Source organism: Clytia hemisphaerica, unplaced genomic scaffold (genome assembly GCF_902728285.1).
Source record: "Clytia hemisphaerica strain Z4C2 unplaced genomic scaffold, Clytia hemisphaerica genome assembly, whole genome shotgun sequence".
In the NCBI taxonomy this organism is placed as follows: Eukaryota; Metazoa; Cnidaria; class Hydrozoa; order Leptothecata; family Clytiidae; genus Clytia; species Clytia hemisphaerica.
The window spans coordinates 251,467-276,601 of NW_027104166.1; the positions used below are offsets into that span (position 1 = coordinate 251,467).

Genomic DNA, 25,135 nt, shown 5'->3' on the forward strand with positions numbered 1-25,135 from the left:
CCAACCAGAGCCAATCAATGCAACTTTTTTCTATTTCAACTTCTTTCATAAGATTGACACAGTTTTGAACAATTTGAATAAATCACCCTTCTATTGAAGAAAAACATAAGGAAATCCATCCTGTAATTAAAAGTTGTGTTTGATTTAAAGAACTTTTAAGAGGATCTGAGTTAAAAACATGGTATATACAAGTGATAATAACAACAAAGAGCTGCTTTTGCTGGCAACAAACAGACTAGCAACTATTGCCGAAAACAGCAATTTTTTTAACTAATTTTTTTTGTTTCCTTGTGGGTCAAGATTTTTCCGGTGCCATAAACCACCGTTAAGTTGTGTTTTCACCTTGAGGTTGCAAAACATCAATATCTTTGGAAAGAAAAGAGATATTTAGATGCAGTTTTTTTATTTGTTTCCCTGATAATTTCTGATTGATTTAAAAAAAAGAATGAAAAGATTTGAATAATTTAAAGGTAAGTACTAATGCAATGAAGTTCATTTTGGTGAATTCTTCCTTGTTCCATGCCAAGATGCCGACGAGTGCGCACCCCTAACGCTAATATGTGACTAACTGAATGGTAAAAAAATATGTTCAGGATGATTTAGGGGCCACTTACATATCAATGTTCCCCATGACTAACGTCACAAATTAACGCTAGGGGGTGGGAGCCAGTGATGCTAAGAAAACCAAATCCATTGAGATTGATTGAATTCTGATGTTCTGACAGGTAAGCCAGATATTTAGTTGACTACTCTCGCTACGCGTTTTGTTACAAGTCTATTTTTCATGGTTTTTGTAACATAAAGTAGGGATGTCGGAGCTCAGTGCGTCTGTAGCAGTAACAAAAACAGGTTTTTTGTAAAAAAACCTAGAACTTTTTTATCAGAAATCAAACTTTTCTCTTTTATGTCTGAGAAAATTCATCTAGCCAAGATAAGGTGTACAGTATAGAGCGAAATCATGCACTTTTTAGGCTTCCTTTTCTACTTTATTTGACTGTCTGTGTGTTATATGGGTTTGATTAATTCAATTGAATATTTTTTGATACAATAAGACTAGAAATTATAATCAATAGCCATCCATCACTATTATGCGTATGATGACAAAATTACCGAAATGTGTGGATGCAAATATGATTGCAAAAGTTGAAGCAACAGAAGCTTATGGATTTCAGCGTAAGTACTTTTATTCTATCTTTAGGACCATTGAGAACACATATACACACTCTCACAAATCAATTCAATTTTTAGTGAACAACAATGCAGTGACTTTAGACATACAGGGCCTGAAATAACGGTCGGACACTGGACATTGTCCAACCAAAATAGATTCTGATCGGACACTATGTTCAACCCATATTTTCAGTCCCTTAAAAGATTCAAAAAATACTAAAAGATTATTTACGTAAATTTGCAAACTTCTTATTTACATAGAGAAACTCTCTGCAGTTAAAAATTTCCTCTATTAATTGTGTTTGAAAGCAAACAATTCATCCTTTTTCAAGCTTGCTTCAAGTCAAAATCATAGTGCAAAAAAATGCTATCCACTAATGTCTTTCTAAATTTTTAGCTGATCTTATATTTTGTCCAACCAAAAAATGATCAAGTCGGACAATCCGACCAATCATTAGCTAAAAATTCATTCGGACATGTCCAACCCGAATTGATTTGCTTCGGACATCATGTCCGACCATCAAAATATTGTTATTTCAGGCCATGGACATACGATGTCATTTCATACTTCTCAAGCACTAAATCGTGATTCCATTCTTGAATGAGTGATGTTATGAAAAATCATGGTACAACTTACTCGAGAGAATAACCATCCAGAAACCTACAGCTTTCTATTTTTTTTATTTTTTAGTCATCAAGAATTGTCAAAATTTACTTGATCAATTTGAAAAAGAGAAGAAAGAATTGGATGAACTTGGTGACAGACTGTTGAACCATTTTAAAAACCAAGGAAAAGACAAAGGCCTCATCTTGCCAAAAGAAGTATGTCACTCCTAGAAGTATTTTTGATGTTTTTCCAACATCTTTTGTTTCCCAAAGTTTTAAACGAAAAACACTTTAAAGAGAGACCTCAAATACAGTTACATTTTCCAAAATTAAGATCTATGATTAGCCCTTAACTGAATTCTTAAAAGCATATGCCAAGGGGCATATAAGGGACAAAGATTGATGGGAAATTGAATTTTTGGATCAAATGAACGTATCCCAAATGAATAAATATTTAAATTTTGATTTCCTTTTGTTGCAGCTAAGTTTCACAGATCAAACACCGAGCCGAATTGAACCAAATGATGAAACACCACAAATCACAAAAGAAACAACACCTGTTTCAAAGAAGGTAATCTTTTTACCGCTAGCCTTCCGTTTGTTGTGAGGATAGAAATTCCTATTGAAATTTCAATGGGAATAGAAATCTTTTTGTTCCAAGGTTAAAAGATCCAGTGGGGATGGTTTTGGAGTGCTCTTTTTAAACATTGGATATCGAATGGGGATGAAATCAAAGTCAAATTCCCAGTGGAGCAGCAATTCCTGGGTATTTTCCCACCGGGAACGAAATTTTTGCCAAATTTTCCCAGCGGGTCAGTGACACTGGGGTGTTTAAAATACATGATACTTTTGTGGTTAATGGCATACTATTTTTGTGGAGCAATTTGCAAGCTTTAAGACCATTGAGCAGAATTGAAAAAGGTCAGTTATATACAATAGTAAAATTTACTCTAAAACGTACTATCATTACATAGATCTGTACCGGTGGGGTACTAGGGTTGCGAGCTGATGGGTATGTGTCATCCGACTTTCGACCCTCGGAAAGTCCCTCAGCGGGACTAAAAAGGAAAAAAAGGAAAATTTTGTGGACTTTACAACCCTTATTGGGACTACCGGGTGCGCCACAAAAAAGTTTCTCTCTTTAATGTGAATTATTTCTAGCGCTCTCTGAAAGTAACTTTTTTATTCTATTGTTGAGCATAACTTCTGATCTTATGAACCTTCGTTCCAATGAAAAAGGATTCATTCTTTTAAAACTCATAGATCGAGAGAAAGTTTACTTGAAAGAGAGAAATCTTTTGTGGCGCACAAAGTAGTTTGACAAACTCTCAATCTTTCTAGGGGCAAAAAAGATTTTTTTCCAACTCTTACAGAGACTGCCATGTTCCAAAAACGCATCCTTAATGGCGGCACATTCGACTGTAATCTTCACTTGTCAAAGTACCCTCCCCTGTGACTATAGTTTACAGGAGCTAATTATACTTTCTATTAAAGCAAAGAAATAATTAAAGGATCCTTTTGGAATTCTAGTTCATCTTTTTTCCTATCGCGATGCTGCGTTTAACTTTTCGACAATGAAAAATTCACTTAAAGCCAGATTGACAATATAAAAAGTAATGTCTAAATCGCTATGAAAAAATGCTGAGCTTGCAAAAACATTGAAACGATTCATCAAAAGAAAATAGTCGTGTTTCATCAGTTGAATGTTCTATTCGACAATAATAAAAAATAAAAATAATAATAATATCTTCTTTCTAAAATTACACATGACAGGCGATTAATTTTGAACGCTTTGACATAAAAAAATTGTGTGTATTGTGTACAATTTTGATGGGAAAAAAGAAAAAATATCATTACACTACTATATAGTTTTTAAACCCAGTTTATACAGGGCTGTTTGCTAATCTTGCCGAAACAATGCTGAATATTCACTTGCCCCATCAAATATAGATTTATTTTGTTCGATTTTTATATATAATGCAAAGTATTCTGAATTAATAGTCTATGGAGAAAAAAGTTGAACAAGAGTATTTCTTTTTTTAATTTCAATTCTGCTTACGTCAGCATCTGCATGTCTAGTTTTTATAAATACCCGGCAAAAACCTTTTAAACAATAAAATTATCACTTCTAATGAGGAGTGCCCGGGTTTGCCGAGTTCTCGGTTGGCCATGTGTGCGTTTTTAATGAAGGAGTTGGTTGCAAATCACCGCCCTCTTGTGACTCCGCTTTAAACACCATTCCACCTTCGTGAGGCTCCAAGTATGAACAAACATCTGCTATTTCACCGAAAAGGGAACACGTCGTTTTGACTCCACTTGGATCTGTCACTGTTTGAGCAAATGTGCAATTCGGTGTTCGTTGACATTCTAAACAGCATTCAGTAATGCTGTAGTCTTCTTTAGTTGTGATAGTTTTTTTGTCTATAATAACGTTCTCTCGGAACTGCATGAAGATTCGAGATGACAGCATCTTGGCCTGCATTTGACTGACAAACAGAATCATTAAAAACAATAACTTCATCTTGTTACAAGATAGATTCTTGTTTTTGTCTATCAAGATGTTGAATTGTAGTTCTTTTCTATAACCAAAGATAGTAGAGAATGTTTGGTATTGTCAGAAATTGTCTTTTTTCAATTTTCAGTGATGCAATCCTACTGTTAGTTGATGAAAGCTTCTCTGCTCTAGTTGGCATGAATGAAAGCTTTGTAAAGTCTCCCTTTTAGGTATTGACCTCCGTTCCGACCAACAGAACCTTTATGTAAAACTGAATTCTAATTTAAGGTTTCTGATCAGAGAGAGAGACTTATTAAGGGTTAATTGTGGAAGTTGTAGCGATAATTTTGTCGTACAGATGATATTTATATAGGATTCTTTGTTGAGACTACTTTGCTTATGATGGTTTTCACTGTAATATAAATCCATAAAATGTCGTCATCATGTTAAATTTTAAAGTAAACCATGTAGCCAAAATGTAAAAATACTTCTTTTCATATTATTTTAAATCTTAAGTCTTCATACAAAGTCTCTTTAGTTCGTACAAGTGGTAATCGAATAAATTACTGACATTTAATCAACCCGGAGAAGTTTTCGCTTGTGGTAAAAAAACCCTCCTTCATTAAATTTTGACCGACATTGAAATTTAACATTACTATACCAATACAAATGCCTTCGGAAACCCTATGATCAAACCTGAATATAATTTGCCTGAAAATACTGCAAATTTCCCGTGAATTTCTTCGGGCTAGGATGCTAAAGTCCGTTTAATATAAAGTGTGCACTAATTTGTGTTTTGCTTTCCACTTTTCAGCAAATGCTTAAAATATTAACAAATTATGTAACTTTGAAAAACTAATATAGAGCATTATAATTTCTTGAACAAATAATTTCAAAACTCTGAAAATGAAGATGAGAAAATAAATTTTTTATACTAAGAGGTCCTTTACTTTTTCACTTTTTGTACAAAGGTATTGCGAAGCCTACTTATTTCAGCTTAATTTTCACTCGCATAGTACTGCACGCTCAGATCGAGGACTTTGATATAATAATAGAAGTTTACAATCTAAACTCTAAAGGATTGGATTGGTCATAGAGCTGCAAAGAATACTTGACAACTTTAATCCTTTTAAAGTGCCGATCTTCTTTGCCGGGGCATTTTTTCACAACTCGATCTATTTGCCGACATGCTGGCATGGGCATAAAGTAGCGATTTTCACTTCACTTTCAGAAGTTTCAGCCGAACACTATAATTTTGAGTTGAACATTGTAGAATAGTTATTTTTTCATCATAGAAAAGTTTTTAACTATTTATTTTTTTCATTTCAAACCATCTAATACAAAATCTTTGTAGAAGTGTTGAATTTTGCGGCAAAGAAATGGAAAGTGCTCATGTCGGCAAATCCCGACATCGGCAAAGAAATCGAAATTGTCCTTGTCGGCATATGCCGACATTGGCAGTTAAAGGGTTAAGTAACTAATTGAAATTCAACTCTAATGTATCCCAAGAGCAGCTCTTGGTTAGCAAGGGGATGGATTGATTGAATAGAGCCGATCTGGAATGAATATCCAGTTATAATGAGGGCTGTTCTGTAACATATACATTTTTTTGTTTCAGGGAGTTTCATTTTGTGGACAAACGTCTTTTGTGACATTGGATGATTCCACATTATTTCAATCACCAGCATCTTCCAGTGCATCTGCAATATATAACGTCACACAAAATAACAAGCATAATGAAAAAACACCCGCCAATAAGGTAAACTTTTTTATTCTTAGCATAGCCCGTATAAGTTATCCGGTAGTCTGTTTGATTTATGTTTGATTATTTCTATTTCTGCAGCAGATGTGAAGTTGTTTCTTTAAGGGGCGTTGTAATCTTAGACTACCTTTGCCCTTATTCCTAGTATCTCGAACTTGTGTTTATTGTACGAATCGATTTGTTTTAAGGCTCCCCACTTTTTGATTTTATTCTTCAAATTTTGATCTTATGAGAAGGATTTCAGTGATGTGACCCTATGTAAGCTCTGGTTTAGACGGCCAACTTTTCATCGAGTCTATTCTGATTGTGAATTGAAGTGGTTAGAAAGCTGTCTGTCTCAAGTCAATCGTTCTTCCATTCTTGTTTTTATTTATTTTATTTTTTTATTTTCTAGCAATATATTTCGCAGGTCTATGGACCTCTATGAAACAGAACTATTTTACATTTCATAAAGTTTTTCCTCCCATTCTTTTATCAAACGTTCTTTGAAGACTTGTAAGGATGGTGCTTCAACAATACCTTCTTCTAGATCATTCCAAGGTTTTACACTTCTTTTTCAAGCAACAAGTTTTTTGTTTTGTTTCAGGGTATATCGTTTTGTGGACAAACCTCTTTTGCTTCCACAGCAACAAACAGAACCACCTTTCAAACACCAGATGATGTTCTGTTGAGGACTCTTTTCACATTTCATGAACCGTCCTCTCCTACAGCTACAGACGAAAAGGTATGATTATAGACAGTCAACTTTCTTTGTTTTTCTTTCTTTGAGAAAATTTTGATTTGTCCAAATCTGTTTATTAAAAAAATTGGGCCTGCGTTTTTCATCTTTGTAATACTGTATTCTTGGAGAATACAATTAACAATTTGTACTTCTGAAAATCCTTGTAGACCAATCAGTTCGTGTAATTATGTTAGGTTGACAAAATAGAATAGTTGGCTGTCTGAACTAGAGGGAACAGTACAAGAAAAACTGAATGACCGTAGCATAAAAAAAAGAGTTTTTGGCTAGGACGTGAAAGGTTGGGGGTTCAACCCCTAGTCAACAAAAAAGCTCCTCTATTTTCTCGAATTAGTTAAATAAAATAAAATAAAGGGGGTCTTTTATCTAAACCGTGAATCTTAATATTGATTAACTTTTCAAACATTTTCTAGGAATTCTTACCGTCAGTGCAATCAACATACACCAAAAGTCCTTCTTCATCTCTGTCAACAACCATACAACAAGACAACGATTTATCGCAAACACCTCTATCGCAACGTGCCAACTCTACCCAAAGTACTTTCCTATCTGAAACAACTCTCAATGGAACTCAAACCAGAAGCGTTACACGAAATAGTAAATCACTAACCATTAATCAAGAATCTAATACTGAGGTTAAATACTCCGGAACTGCCCAGGAAACACCGGAACAAGCTGAAAAATTGTCAGTATCGATCGACGAACAATCACCGGTCATCGCCAAAACTCCGGAAAACACTCAAAATGATGAGAGTCCAATTTCCGAAAGCCCCAGTCCAATATATCTGACTCAAACACCAGCTTTATCTAGTAATAAAGGACACTTGACTACCCTGGTTGATACGGGAAGCAGTTTCGATGGCATGTCCGCTTTCGGAAATCCAAATGACACCGGAAGAGCCAACAGTAATGCGAAGCGGGTAAGAATTTTTGTATAGAATAAAATGTTTGATTGAATTGTACCGAAATTAATTTTATGGTTGTCAATCAACGGTCGCCGTAGACACTTTCTGGTTTCCAGGGAATTATTCACAGAGCTTTATTACTAAACTTTGGAGGCAGTTTCTGTCGTATTGATGGATATAGCTTAGTCCAGGGTTTATAAAGATTAATGGAAATATTATTTGTGTTTTAACAGAATATTTCAAACCTGCTGTCTTTCTTGGGCGTACCCGGTGTTAAATATTTGCAAACTTTGTACAAAGGTATACATTAACTTGTATCTCTTTCAACCAACTGATTGACTAACTGACTAACTTCACCTTAAAGAGTGGCGATTGGGTAGTTTCCCGAAAATGATGTAACTATTTCTATGATATATGCTATCTAATATTGTTTTACAGGCATTCGAAAAACACATGGATGATGAAATGAATTTTTACAATCCAAATCAAACAGGGTACTCATTACGGAATCGAAAATTCAAGGTACAATTATCTTTTGATCATCCAGTTTTAAACTTCAATTAAATGCTCAAGTCCTAGGTTATAGAAAATTTATTTTTCGCCTAGTTTCCCCCCTGTGGATGTTTATATAAAATGTGCTGAACCAGACCATGTATGATCAATGACCTATATAAAGGTCAGTTTAAATATAATACATGATTTTCTCGATAATTTCTACATAGTGTTTTCTTTGAGGCCACCTTCGCAGCCCTCGAATTTCAGGTCGGCATTCGGCAGTGCCGACCTAAAAGCCGACCAAAGAGTGCGTATGGTCGGCAGTTCATTGCCGACCATATTCATTGATTCTCTCGGCAGCCGACCATAAGTTATCTTTTAGGTCAGCAAAGCCGACCTCGTTTTGTTATTTTATTATTCTTTTATCCTGTAACTGTAAAATGAAAGTCTCTAATAAGAACCATATCGCACTCAAATAAAAAAACAAACATTGCCGTAGCCTTTAAACAACTTTGCCAACCTAAAATATAGCTCAGATCGGCATTGCCGACCTAAAAACAAGCTTAGGTCGGCAAAGCCTTCGGCCGGATTTGGACGGCACTTACGTGCCGACTTACTTTTACTTGAATTTCGAGGGCTGCCTTCGATTTTTATACAAAAGTCTTGCATGCTGGACGACTAATTCAGACATTGTAGAAAATAAGAAAAAAAATAAACGGTAGGAACATTGTAGTCAAACTGATAATTATCCTGTAACAATTATCATATTATCTTGTAACACACACTGTATAACACGGATTATAAACGACGCCAGTCTAAAAAGTATGCGAAAAAGCTCCTTACAGTATGACAAAAAAAATCTGAGGCTATATAATCGAAGAGAGATTAACAATGGTCTTTAACATTTCCTTACCCCTTAGTTACCTCCAAGGAAAATCGAACTGTCCGCTGCCAGTATCCAGGGAAACGAGATATCACAACACCCGTCCGTCGATTTCGAAATCGACGAAAAAACGCCGAGCAAGACTACAACCTCAATAATCGAGGAAATTGCAGAACCAGTTATCCCGGAAGAAGATTCTACCGAACCGACCATTCCAACTTATAACAATCCAGAAGATCGGCAACGCCCAGATCAGGGCGGTGAACAAGAAATGATTTCCATACTAGAATCCCCAAATAAGCGGAAACGAAAGCTAGAAAATGTAAGATTTAATTGATACAAAATATCATCAACAAATCGACTAGCTAATAGGGGCCATTGTTCTAGTTAAAACTATAGAAAGTTTAGATGATTGAGATCCTTTTAGTTAGAATTTTATTGGTTTATATAACTTTTTTTCCAAATAGAACTGCTTTTTTTTCTGCAATATGAATACCAGCTGATGGTTATTTGTTACGCGATTAGATTTTTATAAATGGGCTTTTCCAGGAAAAAATTGAATATGGGGGTGGAGGATATAACATTTTTTGCAAATTTACCCCCCGGACATTGTGACTTTTGACCCCCGGACAGCAGGTCTAACCACCCGGACGAGCATCAGTTGACCCCATGGACAATCAAAATTACCGTCAAACAGAGCAAAATTACCCCCAAACATAGAAATTTTACCCCCAAACAGAGAAAGTTTACCCCCCGGACAAGACAAATTTTTCACTACTCCCCGGACACTATATCCCCCACCTCCACCATGTACGGACATTTTCTGGAAGAGCCCAATGCATGATTAATAAATTTCTCTTTTTTACAGGATTCAACCGCAGCAGTAGAAGAAGAGGAAGAGCCAGAGAAACGGTCATCACAACGACAACAAATACTAAAAGACTCACAGCCCTTCCACATCAACATTGAAGAAAAGAATGAACGGCCTGCTCAAGAAAGTCTCTTCATTCCAGATATGTCACTTGGTTCTGCTCTCCTACCAGGAGAGGAAACTGCGCTCCTACCAGGAGAGGGTTCTGCTCTCCTTCCAGGAGAAGAACCATCAACTTTACCGGAAGAACCTGATGTCCAACCACAACCATCACCAGACTTGCTCCAAGACAAAGAAAACATCCCAGAAGAACAGGAAGACTTAGAACCTGAAATCGAATTCGTACCCATACCTCTCTTCGATGAGGTCCAGTCCTCTGGCCTACCAACACCTAAACCAAAGAAAAAGCCGGCACCCAAGAAGAAGAAGACTCAAAGAAAAAAACGTATACCGCTCAATATGCCTAAAGGAAAAGCGTGTAATTATTTCATCGACTCAAAGTACAAATCGGGCAAAGCGGCAACTGTTGACACTTCTTCAACAAACAACAAAAATACTTCAAAATCTAAAACAACCAAATCGAAGCCCAAACCTAAACAAACGGAAAAACCCGCAGAGCCACCGGTCACCTATATACCAACACCTGAAAATTCACCCTCAGTTAGGATCACACCGATTGACCAAACGCTAGTCGATAGCCTGTTTGAGCCGCCAGCACCCGAACCATTGACTGAGCAAAACCACACACCACAAGCCTCAACCTCAATAACACGTGGTCGTCCCAGTCCTGTCATCCCTGGTGAAAATTCAGTGAACTGCACTGGATGTTCTTCAACGGTCAACGTTACTGATAATCGATCACCGGATACCCCTATCGAAAAAATTCTTTGCCAAAATTGTGTCCACGCACTCAACCAACATAACAAAACTATCAAAATGGGAAAATCGATCTTAAAAACGAAACCGAAAGCCAAAGGTTCTGCCAAACGTCGGATTTCCATTGGTGGAGTGACCATAATGAACTCTTCACATTCGAAAATACGCGCCGTTAGTGCTCCGTCACCTGCAATCACACGCCGTAGCTTGCGACAACGGAAAGCAGTTGACTACGTCCATAAGATACGTGAACGTTCTGCAGCCTTAAAATTACAAACCATTGTGGAGAAAAGTCAATCGATTGTTCAACAGCAAAGTCACGTGATGGAACAGAGTACTTCTAATAAAATGACAGATTCGGTATGAATAATTATTTCAATAGTTAGAAAATAGTCTGTTGTGTCGATCGTTTATCCGTTATACCTTTTTCTTTGAATCGGCATAAACTTTCTTTTAGTATATTCTTGTACAGTTCAAAAGTATCGATTTTACGCGTCGACTTAAACTTTCTGTTATTTCTTTTGCAGTTCAATAGTATTAATTTTTACGTGGACAGTTTTTTAAGAAATTTCTTTATGGTTAGGTAGAGAAATCACGAGGTTATGCAGGTATTTGTTTTTACATAATTTTATTTAGTTAGGAAGATTTGTAAAGTTCAGAAGCCGTAATTGAAAAAAGATTAATCTCATGTAAAAGAAATCTGTTCTACTACTGCTAGGAAGATAGAGCAGTAACCAATTCTTCCTGATTTCTTACCTATTTTGAATGTGTTTTTGTTTCAATCAGCCAGGTAGGTCAATAAAACTTGTTTATCATATTTGAGTTTTCTTCACAGATCTAGTAGTCTAGAATAGGTTTTTGGTGCTTTGTTTAGAATATTCTGTTGTTAGATATCTTTACTCTTAAGAATAAATTAAGAATAAAAGTCATATTTGTCTAGAATACTTCATCTCAAACCACGTCAAACGTTGCATTATCGTTGATTGACACCGTCAAAACGAGACGTCGAAAAGCTGCCGTCAAGACGAGGGATAACGGACCCAATGCCAAGAAAAATACCAAAGCAACAACACGACAAAACAACAATAAACAAAAACAAGCCATTGCAACTGTATCCTCTCCTAGACAAACGCCTGAACGAACGAAAAAACCTTCGTTGAAAAGGGTAAGACTTATGTATACTATTCAATATATTTTTTATCCTTTTTTGATTGCATTTTATTTCGTTGCATTTCCAGCTGTTGAACTAGTTTTAAACATGTCTTGACGTCTTTTCAATGGTGTGGCTTACGCTTGCTTCAGCCAGCTTTTCTTCAGTAAAAATAATTAGCTAACACATGCATTAAAGTGTATGTTCATATGTTGATAACCCTACCTTATAAGAAATGTTATGTTTTCACTACTATTTTTTATTTCAGGTTTCCAGGACGCCAATTGCAAATTCCCCAGTCATAAAATTACGTAAAACTTCAGTGCCGTCACCGGCCGTCACACGCCGTAACCTTCGTCAACGTAAAAACGTTAGTCAGGTAGCAGAAGTTGCGGCAAAGAAACCAAAGCTCTCGCAAGTAGCTAAGAAGCGAAACAACTCAATTGCCAATAAATCAAAAACCAAAAAGAACAATTTACAACATTCCTCACCAACCAAAAGCCGAAATCAAAGTCGAAGTCGATCTACAAGTACATCACCGGCCAATCAAAAAACAAATCCTAAAAGGAATCAAAAGACTTTTAAATCACCCTCAGTAGAATCTCTGCCATCCAACAAAAAGAAGGCTCAAAAATCACCGGTCACTTCAATCTCTAACGCTGGTGCTCGTAAACGTACAACAACGCCCGTAACTACGAAAACAAGGAAACGAGTTTCTCCAGTCTCCAAAACAGCCGCTCCGGTCACCAAAAAAAGAACATCGCCTGCAGCGAACAACAATAAAAAGCCTCCTAAACCACAATTGAATAGCCCACGGCATACCATTCAAACACAAAAACCAGCCGCCGGGGCTACCGCTCAAGTAAGAGCTAACGAAAGCCAGCGCTTATCAGGTGAAACGACACAATCTTTCATGAGACGTAAAAAGACTTTATTCAAATCTAGAGGTAATCGTATTAATACTCCTGACATCAATGAAAAAGTGTTGGAACCTTTAGACGAGAATCGATTACTGGGTGAGACGACTCGATCGTTCCTGAAGCGCAAGAAGACATTGTTTAAATCGAACGCGGATAAGATTCAAACGCCTGAGTCATCCAAAGAGAAAGTCATGGTAAGTTTATCTCTTGATTACAGGGTGTCCCGAATAAAAATACTGTCAACTCTCTCTATTTCGAACCTCTATTATTCGAATTTTTTGTAATTCGAACTAGAATATTAATCCCCTCAACTGAAACTTGGTTTGAATTACTAGGTAGGACTGTAACTCGAATCTTTCTCGAATTCGAAGGAAATTTTTGGCCCCTTGAAGATCGAATTAGAGAGAGTCACCTGTAATTTCAATTAATTCTAAAGAAATAGCTTTGTGAAACGGAAATTTCACTAATTATTTGTTTCTCTTTCTGTTCAAGAATTCGACAGCTATGATGGCTTCCATCCCTGCACCAGCATTGGGTGACGTCAATATTTCGGAAATCGGGCGACGGGCGGGTGACAGGTCCACTACGATGATGGCGATGAGTAGCAGATACATGTCTGGTCGTTTGGTCGACGTTCAAATGGGTGTTCCTAAATCGTTGACGGACTTGGTACGAAATCAATTCACTACCGGAGCTTCAAAGAAACGAAAATAAAGAAAATATTATTATGTGTGTGAACAAATGTTGTTTTTCGAATTTATGAATTAAGTTTGGTAGAGAAATGGATTTTTTAAATGACATAGAGAAATGGATTTTTTAAATGACATACATATTGGACAAAATATTGTTTTGGATTGTTGTAGATCTCTAGAACGATTGAAGTATTGAAGTGTCCACTCGTTGTGGAATTAATGTCAGTGTTATTACACTAATCCCTTGGGATTTGTTTCCATATGGTCGAAAGAAGATCACACATGGTTATTCGGAATCCCACTTTTCACACTTCAAAAATATCGAATTCCATTAGTTATTATAACGGATAAGTAATGTTCAGAGAGAACGGGCTGAGTGAATTATTTTAATCATTTTAAAGGGACATAAAAGTACTGACAAAATTTGTAAACAAACCGTATGCAGCGGGATACAAAATCAAAACAAATGTCACATGTCAAAATAAAAAATAAAAGCAAATATGGCTGATTTTTATTGTCTCATTTGTTTTACAAGTTTGTTTTGGACACGTGATTTTGGACACGTGGCTCGCGAAATGTTTACATTTTACTACTTTTATGTCCCTTTAAAACGAGTACCTACATAACAGTGTGTCCAGAAAGATAGGTGTCATATCACAAGCGGTTAAATACAAATGAAATGAAATAACGAGACCTTCCCCATGCGTTCTGGAAACGATCTTTTGTGAATAAAGGTCGACTAGAACGTTTGGGAATGTTTTGCAACGTTCAGGAACGTTCACAAACTTTAAGGTATTCCTAAAATGTTCTAAGACATTGCTAAACAAGTAAATTAAGGGAACGGTGAAAACGTGAACGGTCGTGATTTAAAATTTTTTGAGCCGTGATACGTGATTTTGACTTTTTCAAAGGGATGCGTGATAAGCCATGGTTTTCGTGATCGTATTGAAGACAAAAAATTTTGTGATATCGTGATCAGAGTTGCCGCTGGGCGGGGGGGGCAACTTAACGTCTCTGGAATGTTCCATTTTATTTGTACTTATAGTCATACAACATATTCTTGATTATTTTAATTCTCAGGATTGTTTTTGTAATTGCCAGTCATTGAATTATTGATGCAAAAGAATACCCTCCCTTCCCGTTTGCCCCAAGTATCAATTTTGTGCGCTTGGAGCTCGGCCGAACCCAAAATTCGAAAAAAATATTAAGTCTCCTAATTTTATGTTGTCATTTTAAAATTGTATTTTTTTTATGTTTGGAATTTATCTTTTCCTTTATTATTGTGGAACGGCCAAACTTTTATTTTCCAGTGAGTTTCCTGTCAGCAAATTCAATCACCATGGTGTTAATAATTTGGCAACACCCTACCATTTTTATTCATATTTATCGTTGTATATAGACAAAAACACATCGTTTTTAAAATTTAAATAATCTTTCCTTTGTTTGTTTTTCAAACTTTCAATGTATATAAAAGATTGTCTTTTTCATGTATCAAAGAAAACTTATCGGAGCGATATTAATTCAATTATTTTTTTCTCCACTCTCCACTATGACGATTCCCGGTGGGGGGGGGGACTTAGGCAAAATGGGTGTATGTGCCAGCTATAAGGGTCCCTTTTTCACACCCTCTCTCAAAGGAGTACAAAAACCATTAAAAAGCATATTGAGTCTCCGTAAGGGCTGAAAATTCACGAAAATCTAAATTTCCTGTCTCAAGGGTCGTGATTTTCTAGAATTTGAAAAAAGTCTTTTGACCAGAAATGTTTTCGCCGAGGAAAACTCACCTTATAAAATAATTTCGTTACACATTTTTTTTATATAAGAGACTCCATTTTTTCGGGTCAGGGCTGGGGTTGCTTAGCATTCTAGCTCATTCGCTAATTTCAGGGGCTCGAGCCTTAGCGACCTGGTTGTTTATAAAAAATGTGTACTTTTCACGACTAATTTCTCTCCTTTAGAGAAGTACATAGACACTACAACAAGTGGGATCTTATCGGAATCTTAGACGAGATTCCCCGATTATGAATATGTTCGTATGTTAGCCGTAACCAAATCTTTTTAACTGAAATTTTATGTCAAATCTATACAATGTTCAGCAAATCTAATCTTAATTTTGTAGGATGAGACTTTTTTATCGGGCTAGTGAAGGCCCATTTTTCGAACAATTTGTTGTTGCAATCGTGTGATTGCTTTTGTCTCCCCGATCCACCTCGCTCATAAAATGTAAAATTAGTCAGGGTGAAAATTACGTCACCCCTTTAAAATGTTCGTCTTTTTTTCGACATTTTTTTCCGGGGGGGGGGGGCACTGGGTTTGCGAACTGACGGTATGTGCGGGCCAAAAATTGGCTTTTAAAATTGCACCCTTACAGTGCCGCAAAAATCAGTGAAAATCATACCCTTAGAGAGTGCATTTTCCCCCAAATTTTCGATCCCTTTCGTATGCAAAAAATGGTCAAAATTCTAGCATTTTTGGTCAAAATATCTAGATTTTTCAAGAATTTTCTGAAATTTCTACCCTTACAGTGCATCTCTAGTTTTTCCGACCCTTACAGTGCATTTTAAACATATTGGAAAAGGTACCCTTAGGACCCGCACATACCCGTCGGTCCTTTTGCCCAGCTGCCCCCCCCCCGGGCATTTTTTGCACAACTTTATCTCCGCCATCTTTGATTCTGTATCATTACCTCCATTATACTGAGTTTTTTGCTCCGCCTGCAAAATGGCGTCGCGAACTCCGAAATGGCGTATACACGAGAATGAAGATTATCTGGCACCCGATGTAGAAATTTTCTTCCGACACGCTAAAGCTCTGAAGGTCGGGAAAATTTTCAACATCTGGAAGAAATACATTACGGAATTTCGCCTGACCGCGTAATTTTTTAGAAAGATGGGCCCGAGTGCAATTTGGACAGGGAAGGTGTCATGGCCGACAAAATTTGGGTCAGGAAAAACTTTTCACGAAATAAATTCAAATACAAAACTTTTTGGAGAAGGAATCGTGCAAAATATTATCATTCTTTTCACAAGGAGGGCATGTAGAAATACTCAAATAAGTATTTTTCCTTCTTTAAACTGATCACAGAAGCAAAAACAAAATAGAAATAACTTGTACACAAAAAAAGCCTGAAAGAAGAGAAAAGTCATAATCATTATCTATAATAACACTAAAAGAAAAACTAAAGCTATAGAAAATGAATACTAACCCTCAATGAACACTTTTGTGAAGTTTGATAAAGATTTTATCCAAAAAACTTCAGTTCTGGAACACTGAAGTCGGTTTGTCCGTTGTCGCCGGTGGACAACAGTTATATTTGGAGGACGGTCTAAGATATATAACAACATGAAAGTTACTGATAAAAGCCTAAGCCCATAGGAACATACCTGTTTTAGTTTCTTTGGTCTTTGAAATTTGAATGGTATAAATTTGAGAAAGTGCAGAAAAAATCAGCCATCAAAACAAACAAAAACAAAAGTTATGATTATCAACTTTTCTGTGGTAGAAACACATTTTTTGGGTTGGTGCACATACAGAAATTACACTGGATACTAAAACTAATATTCAGGGAGTGATAAGTACAGTTAAACTACAAAAAATCCATCAAAAGAAACCAAAAACAACCATAACAGCACACGTTTTTTGAAAAGTACATCAGCCATGTTGTTTGTAATTTTTGCCGACATACTCATGACGTGGTAACTAACGACAGTGATTTGACGGTCTTTTTGATTGAGGCGCCAGTGTTAAGGCATAAACCTTAGTTTTAATCCATTTTTGGTCAATCAAACACTCTCACCTTTTTCAGTGTGCAGCCATTTTGTTTGTTTTTGTTTGGTCTGCATTTTATTTCACTTTTCCCACCATTTTGGTTATTCTGCATTTTTCTGTGTTTGATAAGCATTTGGTCAGTATTTTATTCATTAATTTTATGTCAATTTGATATGCATTTCCTTTTGTTATAATTTATTTCAATTTTTCTCATAATTTATTTTGGTCTGTAAATTAGACTTTTTAATCTGCCTATAAATGCCACATCATCACTCAGACCTCACTTCAACAGAGACTTCAAGGAGTGAAGACCTCCTCTGACATGATGTCAACTCAAATCAAATGAAATCAATCAATAGTCTCTTTAGTTACTCACATATACAAGCACATTCAATTTTCATTTTCACACAGTTGGTGTTAGTCTTGACACACCCTGTGTTCTGCTGCCTGCTTACAGCATTCTACCTCAGGCCAGCTGGTGAGTTTTTTGTTTCTTTTCTCTGTCTCTATTTGTGGCACCTAAGTTAAGTTAAGTTAGATTTTCTTTTACATTATATTAGTACTTCAATCATTCATTTATACATTTGCTGTTTTCTACTTCTACTTTTGTTCTCATAGACTTACATCCTTTTGTACCTAAGTTAGATTATTAATTTCGCTTAGCGAAAGTATTACGATAGCCTTTCTGCGGCGGCGGCGGCGGTGTCATCGGAAAAAAAATTAGAAAACGAAAGTGCTTGATACGGTGGACGAACTCACTAAATTTAATTTACAAATTACACGCTCGTACAACCACGGACGATTTTCGCGGGTTTTCTTTGGATTACGTCATATATCTTTGTGTCTTTAGCTCCACAGTTTTGAATTTTTCTTTATTTTCTTATAAGCATATACTTTATAAGAATCAAATCAATAACTCTTGATAGACGGTAATATACCTTTCGGTAATTAGTTCTTACAAAGTAAACAAAGTATGGCGCACAATATGAGCATATTTATTTTTCTTATAAGCATATACTTTATAAGAATCAAATCAATTACTCTTGATAGACGGTGATATACCTTTCGGTAATTAGTTCTTACAAAGTAAACAAGGGATGGCGCACAACATGACCTTATTTATTTTTCTTATAAGCATTACTTTATAAGAATCAAATCAATAAACTCTTTAATAGACGGTGATATACCTTTCGGTAATTAGTTCTTACAAAGTAAACAAAGGATGGCGCACAATATGAGCATATTTATTTTTCTTATTAGCATATACTTTATAAGAATCAAATCAATAACTCTTGATAGACGGTGATATAGCTTTCGGTAATTAGTTCTTACAAAGTAAACAAAGGATGGCGCACAATATGAGCATATTTATTTTTCTTATTAGCATATACTTTATAAGAATCAAATCAATAACTCTTGATAGACGGTGATATACCTTTCGGTAATTAGTTCTTACAAAGTAAACAAAGTATGGCGCACATTATGAGCATATTTATTTTTCTTATAAGCATTTACTTTATAAGAATCAAATCAATAACTCTTGATAGACGGTGATATAGCTTTCGGTAATTAGTTCCTACAAAGTAAACAAGGGATGGCGCACAATATGAGCTTACTTATTTTTCTTATAAGCATATACTTTATAAGAATCAAATCAATAACTCTTGATAGACGGTGATATACCTTTCGGTAACTAGTTCTTACAAAGTAAACAAGGGATGGCGCACAATATGAGCATATTTATTTTTCTTATAAGCATTTACTTTATAAGAATCAAATCAATAACTCTTTATAGACGGTGATATACCTTTCGGTAATTAGTTCTTACAAAGTAAACAAGGGATGGCGCACAATATGAGCTTACTTATTTTTCTTATAAGCATATACTTTATAAGAATCAAATCAATAACTCTTGATAGACGGTGATATACTTTTCGGTAATTAGTTCTTATAAAGTAAACAAGGGATGGCGCACAATATGAGCATATTTATTTTTCTTATAAGCATTTACTTTTAAGAATCAAATCAATAAACTCTGATAGACGGGAAAGCTTTCGGTAATTAGTGTTCCAAGTAAACAAGGGATGGCGCACAATATGAGCATATTTATTTTTCTTATAAGCATTTACTTTATAAGAATCAAATCAATAACTCTTTATAGACGGTGATATACCTTTCGGTAATTAGTTCTTACAAAGTAAACAAGGGATGGCGCACAATATGAGCTTACTTATTTTTCTTATAAGCATATACTTTATAAGAATCAAATCAATAACTCTTGATAGACGGTGATATACTTTTCGGTAATTAGTTCTTATAAAGTAAACAAGAAACGGCGCACAATATGAGCTCGTTTATTTTTCTTATAAGCATATACTTTATAAGAATCAAATCAATAACTCTCGATAGACGGTTATATGCCTTTCGGTGAATAGTTTTTACAAAGTAAACAAGGGACGGTGCATAATATGAGATTATTTATTTTTCTTATAAGCATTTACTTTATAAGAATCAAATCAATAACTTTTGATAGACGGTGATATTACCTTTGTTTATTAGTTCTTAAAAATTAAACAACAGTTGTTCTTCAATTGGTCTCTTTTTTTAGCGATTTTAAGCCTCGTTGTTATTTAAAAAATTGTTTCATCAAGGCTCGATGTAAAGTAGATTTCAAATTGGCTTCAATCTCTACTTCTTGTTTTTCCTATGTAGTTTAAATTCTAGGCGAAATTTTCGACTTTAAGTCGTCTTGTTTTATTTTCATTCATTAGACTTAGTATTTTTCAATTTTTATTTTCAGTTTGAACACTACATTACTACACATCAATAAATTAATGCACTGAACAGTGTTACAAACACGGCGTTATTGTTTATTCAATCTCATCCCGACGCTACAACCCTAGCCCTAACCCTACCTGAAACAACCCTTTAATCTAATCGGGAAATTTGACTCTACTACCAATTCAATCCAAAACATAGGTCAAACATCGCGCGGGTAGGCGGGGCAAAAATTCTAGATCGGTGGTTGGTTTAGCCTGGACTTGTTAATTTATTGCGCGCACAGGCCCCGACAAAGACAAAATCTTTTCGATCAGTTGCTTTTTAAAGGTCCATTCTGCTGCGCGCTGGACCAAAGACTCAAAGTGAGGAAGAAAAAAAGTTTGTTTACATGCATTCAACTTTACACATGTTCAACTTTTTCGCACCTTTTTATTAAACTTCTTCATCTTTACCCCTGTGGACGACATAGTTTTTCGTAGGCTGCTCACATCCACTAACGAATCCGTGCTTCTTTTAGAGGATGCTTAATAGAGGGTAAATCCTCTTTCTACAGAAATGCCGCTCTTAGTGGGTAGGTAGAAAACCTGGCCCACCTCTCTGGCCCGGGCCATATGGCCTACCCTTGGCCCACCCTTTGGCCCACCTTCAAACATTTTTTTCCCCGATTTTATTCTCGGACAACCAGGTTATAATGATGTGTGCGTCGGGATGCACTATAATTTCATTATGATTTCATCATAAAGCGCGTTGGCGTTATTGAATCAGCCGTTTTACGACAAACAATTGGTCAAATCTTCTAAATGCTCTAAGAATTAAACGCTTTTTTTATAAGAATAGTGTACTTCGGATGAGAGGGTCAATTATTCTTAAGAAGTGCCAAATTGAGGGTGAAATATTTTTAACGTAGGTCTTGTCTATCTGACCAAGGGATAAGACCCTTAAAATTTCTAATTTATTTCTGTAGAAGTCAGCCTAATGGTAGCGCATTGTGCTCTTGCACTAGGGATCCCGAGTTCGAGTCGGGTTCGGGTCAACGTCAAAGTTTTTCGCCAGGTTTTGATACTTTATGTTTTTTTGGGTGAAGATTCCGAAAAAGGGGGTCCAAAGTCCTGAAAAGTTGAAGAAACAGCGCTATGGGGGTTTTTGGCATCCGTACAGGACTTAACCAGACCCTCTCCCGGGGGTCCCCTTAATCTATGTCAGGTGTATAAAATGCAGACTCAAAACTTTTTATTTTTTTTTTGTTTATTTCAGTCTCGTTGTTTTTCTAAATGCCAGAAAAACCAAAGTCCAACCTCAGAATTGGTTTGCAGATTTTCAGAATGATAAGAATCAAATCTTTTTTAGAGTTGTAAGGTGGGCCAAAGCGTAGGCCAAGGGTAGGCCATATGGCCAGGGCCAGAGAGATGGGCCAGGTTTTCTACCTACCCGATGAAATAACAATTAAGTCGTTGCATTTCTTAATTCCCATATCAACTTAGTACTACTTAAACCTTAAACTTAAACTTTCATGTCTGAACACGACCATTGCAAACGGTGTTGTTGATGTGTAAGATGAATGCAGTTAATGAGTAAAACCATTAGAACAAATATGTTTGCGGATTTCAAGTGATGTATGGATACCAATATCAACCAATCACAGGTGAAATCGAAACTCTCAATAAAAAATCAACCAATGAGAAGCCTTAAGCAAAATCAATTAACATGTTATAATAGATCTCGTGAACCTACAAAGAACTGTAATAAACCAGTGTATTCATCCATCATAAATGTCTTTGTTTAACTTTGATAGATTTAATTAGGTAAACTTTCCAGTGTGAACACGCCCAAATTCTACTTTGAAATGAGCATTTAAGGGTTCTTTGGTATTAAAACTATTCATTGCTTCTTTTATTCAGGATGGCAAACGAGAAAAATGTCGACGAAGCGCTACACGAACTCTCATATCTCATGCAACCTTTTGTCAAAATATCAGAACAAGTCTCAGGTGTTGCCACTGTCTTGTTGCCACTGCGACACCTATGTGCAGATACAGGGTGTCCCTAATTAAAGTATCGAGTCGAAACACAACTATGAGTAGAAAGTTTTATGTGCGTGTTCACAAAATTGTATTTTAAGCTCTCCCTCTTTTTTCTTTGTCATTACGATTAATTTACACGTTGTAACTACCTTTTGTAATAAGCCTGTGTGATGGAGAACGTTCTTATACAGGGTGTCCCTAATTAAAGTATCGAGTCGAAACACAACTATGAGTAGAAAGTTTTATGTGTGTGTTCACAAAATTGTATTTTAAGCTCTCCCTCTTTTTTCTTTGTCATTACAATTAATTTATAAATTGTAACTACCTGTTGTAATAAGCCTGTGTGATGGAGAACGTTCTTATATTTTAGCGATAACACGCACACAAACTTTTCTACTCAATCGCATGTTCAAACTCGATACTTTAATTAGGGACATCCTGTATAACAGTAATTGATGATATTGATTTCGTGAGAAGTGGAGACTTGCCTGGAGATGATTACCATTTATTGTCCAACCCAAATTCAGTGCGTTCTTCTCTAATGGAAGTTTCTCATGCTTGTTACAATGCTCTCACAAAAGCTGAATCAAACATGGAGTACCACCGTGTAATGCAGTCATTAGTCTAGCACGCTAAAGGATTGAATTTGATAAAAGTTTGGTACGATAAGGAAAACAGAACGAACGAAATTATATCATAGTAGAAACTAAAATCATGCCGTAACAGGTGTTATAAAAATAACACTCATATATCAAGTACACTACTACCTATAAAACGGGTTTTCTGATAACAATCAGAGTCCATTACGGGTTCACTAACACGTACTGTAAACGACTCCAATATCCCATCATATAAAGAACCTCATAAATAAAATTAAATTCTGTCATTGTTGTCTTTCCAGAATTATCAGACCCTTACAAAGAGAAACCCTTTAGAATGTCTTAGTTGTATTTCCCGAGGGGGGGGGGTTGTAGGGGTTCGTAATACCGTTTTCTGGTCAAAATTTTTGCTGAATCCCGGAATCCCGAAAATTGAAAAAATAATAACACCGTCACACCGGCTTGTACAGGGCAAAAATGTACCTAAATACCGTCACCGTCTGATTTAAAAATACCGTTTTCCCGTCTCTTTTTTCGTCAAATCCCGTAATACCGTACTAAAAAAGGGCCAATCCCGTCACACCGTAAAAGTACAAACCCCCCCCTTTCCCGCTTAAGCTCGAATTAAAAAGAGGGTATAATTTGCTCCTATGGATACCTAGGTAAAAAGGGTGACTTTCTGGATAAAGGTATATTAATTTTTAAGAAGGAATTTTATAGCAAATGTGGTTCTTGTGGGTAAGTTTTATTCCTTAAATAAACAATAGTGATAAAACATATTTCTTCTTTTTATCTTCAAAAATTTAGGTGCCAGGTTTAATGAAGATGGCATTAACGGTATTGTTAAGTCCCAAATCGTCACCAGAGGATGTCCAAGATTTCCTCCCAATCAAACTGAAAGCCATCCAAAAAAGTTGCCGACGACACTCGTACCAAAAGCGATGAAGTTGGTAGAGAGTTTGAACATGTCATTAACGTGATTGAAGAGATTCTTCAGATAAGACAGATAAAGTCCAAAGAAAAAAAAAATGGTTGTTAGATTAATGGAATTATTAAACCAAATAAAGCAATCATTGACCGAGCTTTTCATGTTTTTACCAGCATGTCATGTCTGATCAATTCAACCATGGTACCAGCGTTAAATGAGTTTGTTGAAAAAACAGAAAAAGTTTCTCAACGGGAATCCATCAGCAATATGGCAAAGGAGAATGTCTACCAAACAGCTTTCCAATCTGCTAAATTCAACCATGTTGTCAAACATCTAGCCGGATCATATATAGAAATGTCAAAATCATATATCATGCCGCTGTGCCTGAAGTTTAAATTCTCGATTCTTAAAAGAGATGTAGATGAGCAATCAAGCGCTTTGAAGAAAATTGAGATAGCTACGTAATGCAGAAGGCTCAATATCAAATCAAGAGCCTCATCGATAAGCAGTACCATGCTTTTCTTTTTAACTACCAAAAGAAAACATCAGCAATCAATACAGAGATAAGGGCAATCGCACTTATTACAGTAGAGAAGAAGAAACAGATCCAAACAAATGCAGAAAAGATCGTGGTAGTAGGAGAAGAAGATGATTTTGGATTTTAAATTATATCTAACTGGGTTTGAAACATTTATGACTTTAAAGCTAAGGCTACACTGATAGTTTTTTCAGGCGGCTGCAATGCAATTAGCGTTGCGTTGCAAGCACGCGAGAAATTGCAAAATGTAGCACGTCAATTTTTTCTGCAATTGCTCTGCAACGCAATGAAAATATTGCAGAACAAATTGCAAGTGTCTGCAACAAAATCAGTTTGAACTGATTTTGTTGCAGAAGAATCTGCAATTTTTTTGACGATGTATCTGACATTCCAATCTTATTACGTCATTCGAACGTCGGACCTTCGAAAATCGAATGTTTTTGATAAAATGGAATGTTTTGTAATTCGAATATTTTGTAATTCGAATGTTTTGTATTTCGATTGTTTTGTAATTCGAATGTTTTTTTGACGTTTTTCCTGGTTCCTTTTCTTAGATGGCTAGACAGCAGCAATTGCATTGCAGCCGCCTGAAAAAACTATCAGTGTAGCCTTAGCTTAACACGGATAAAAAAAATTAAAATACTTTTTTTATATAAATCTGCACAAAGTTATTTGTATGAAAAACTTCCATTTTTGTTTTTCGTTAATTGCTCTTGTACGTTAGTTACATACAATGTTTAATATCAAAAATAATAATTTTCAGACTTTTTCAATGAACTGTTAGTGTTGAAAGTCGTTCGTAATTTTTTCCTCTTTTTTGCCCCCGCAGGAGCGTAGCGACGAGGAGGCATTCATAGTTTCACGCATAGATATTGGACTGGAATCTCGAAATTTTGTTGCACGTGTTTATTTGTTTTGTCGCCCAAGCATCCCCGTAG

The 25,135-nt window shown here is 35.9% G+C and overlaps 1 protein-coding gene across 1 annotated transcript; it reads left to right on the top strand.

The window, feature by feature from the left end:
- Window positions 1-1,046: 1,046 nt before the first annotated feature.
- LOC136814201 (serine/arginine repetitive matrix protein 2-like) lies at window positions 1,047-13,679 on the top strand. Its single transcript, XM_067070716.1, has 12 exons — window positions 1,047-1,173; window positions 1,862-1,992; window positions 2,258-2,347; window positions 5,889-6,029; window positions 6,619-6,756; window positions 7,185-7,691; window positions 8,115-8,198; window positions 9,092-9,376; window positions 9,923-11,161; window positions 11,742-11,966; window positions 12,220-13,065; window positions 13,364-13,679. The coding sequence occupies exons 1-12, from the start codon at window positions 1,089-1,091 to the stop codon at window positions 13,583-13,585; spliced, it is 3,993 nt and encodes a 1,330-aa protein (XP_066926817.1). The 5' UTR covers window positions 1,047-1,088; the 3' UTR covers window positions 13,586-13,679.
- Window positions 13,680-25,135: the final 11,456 nt, after the last annotated feature.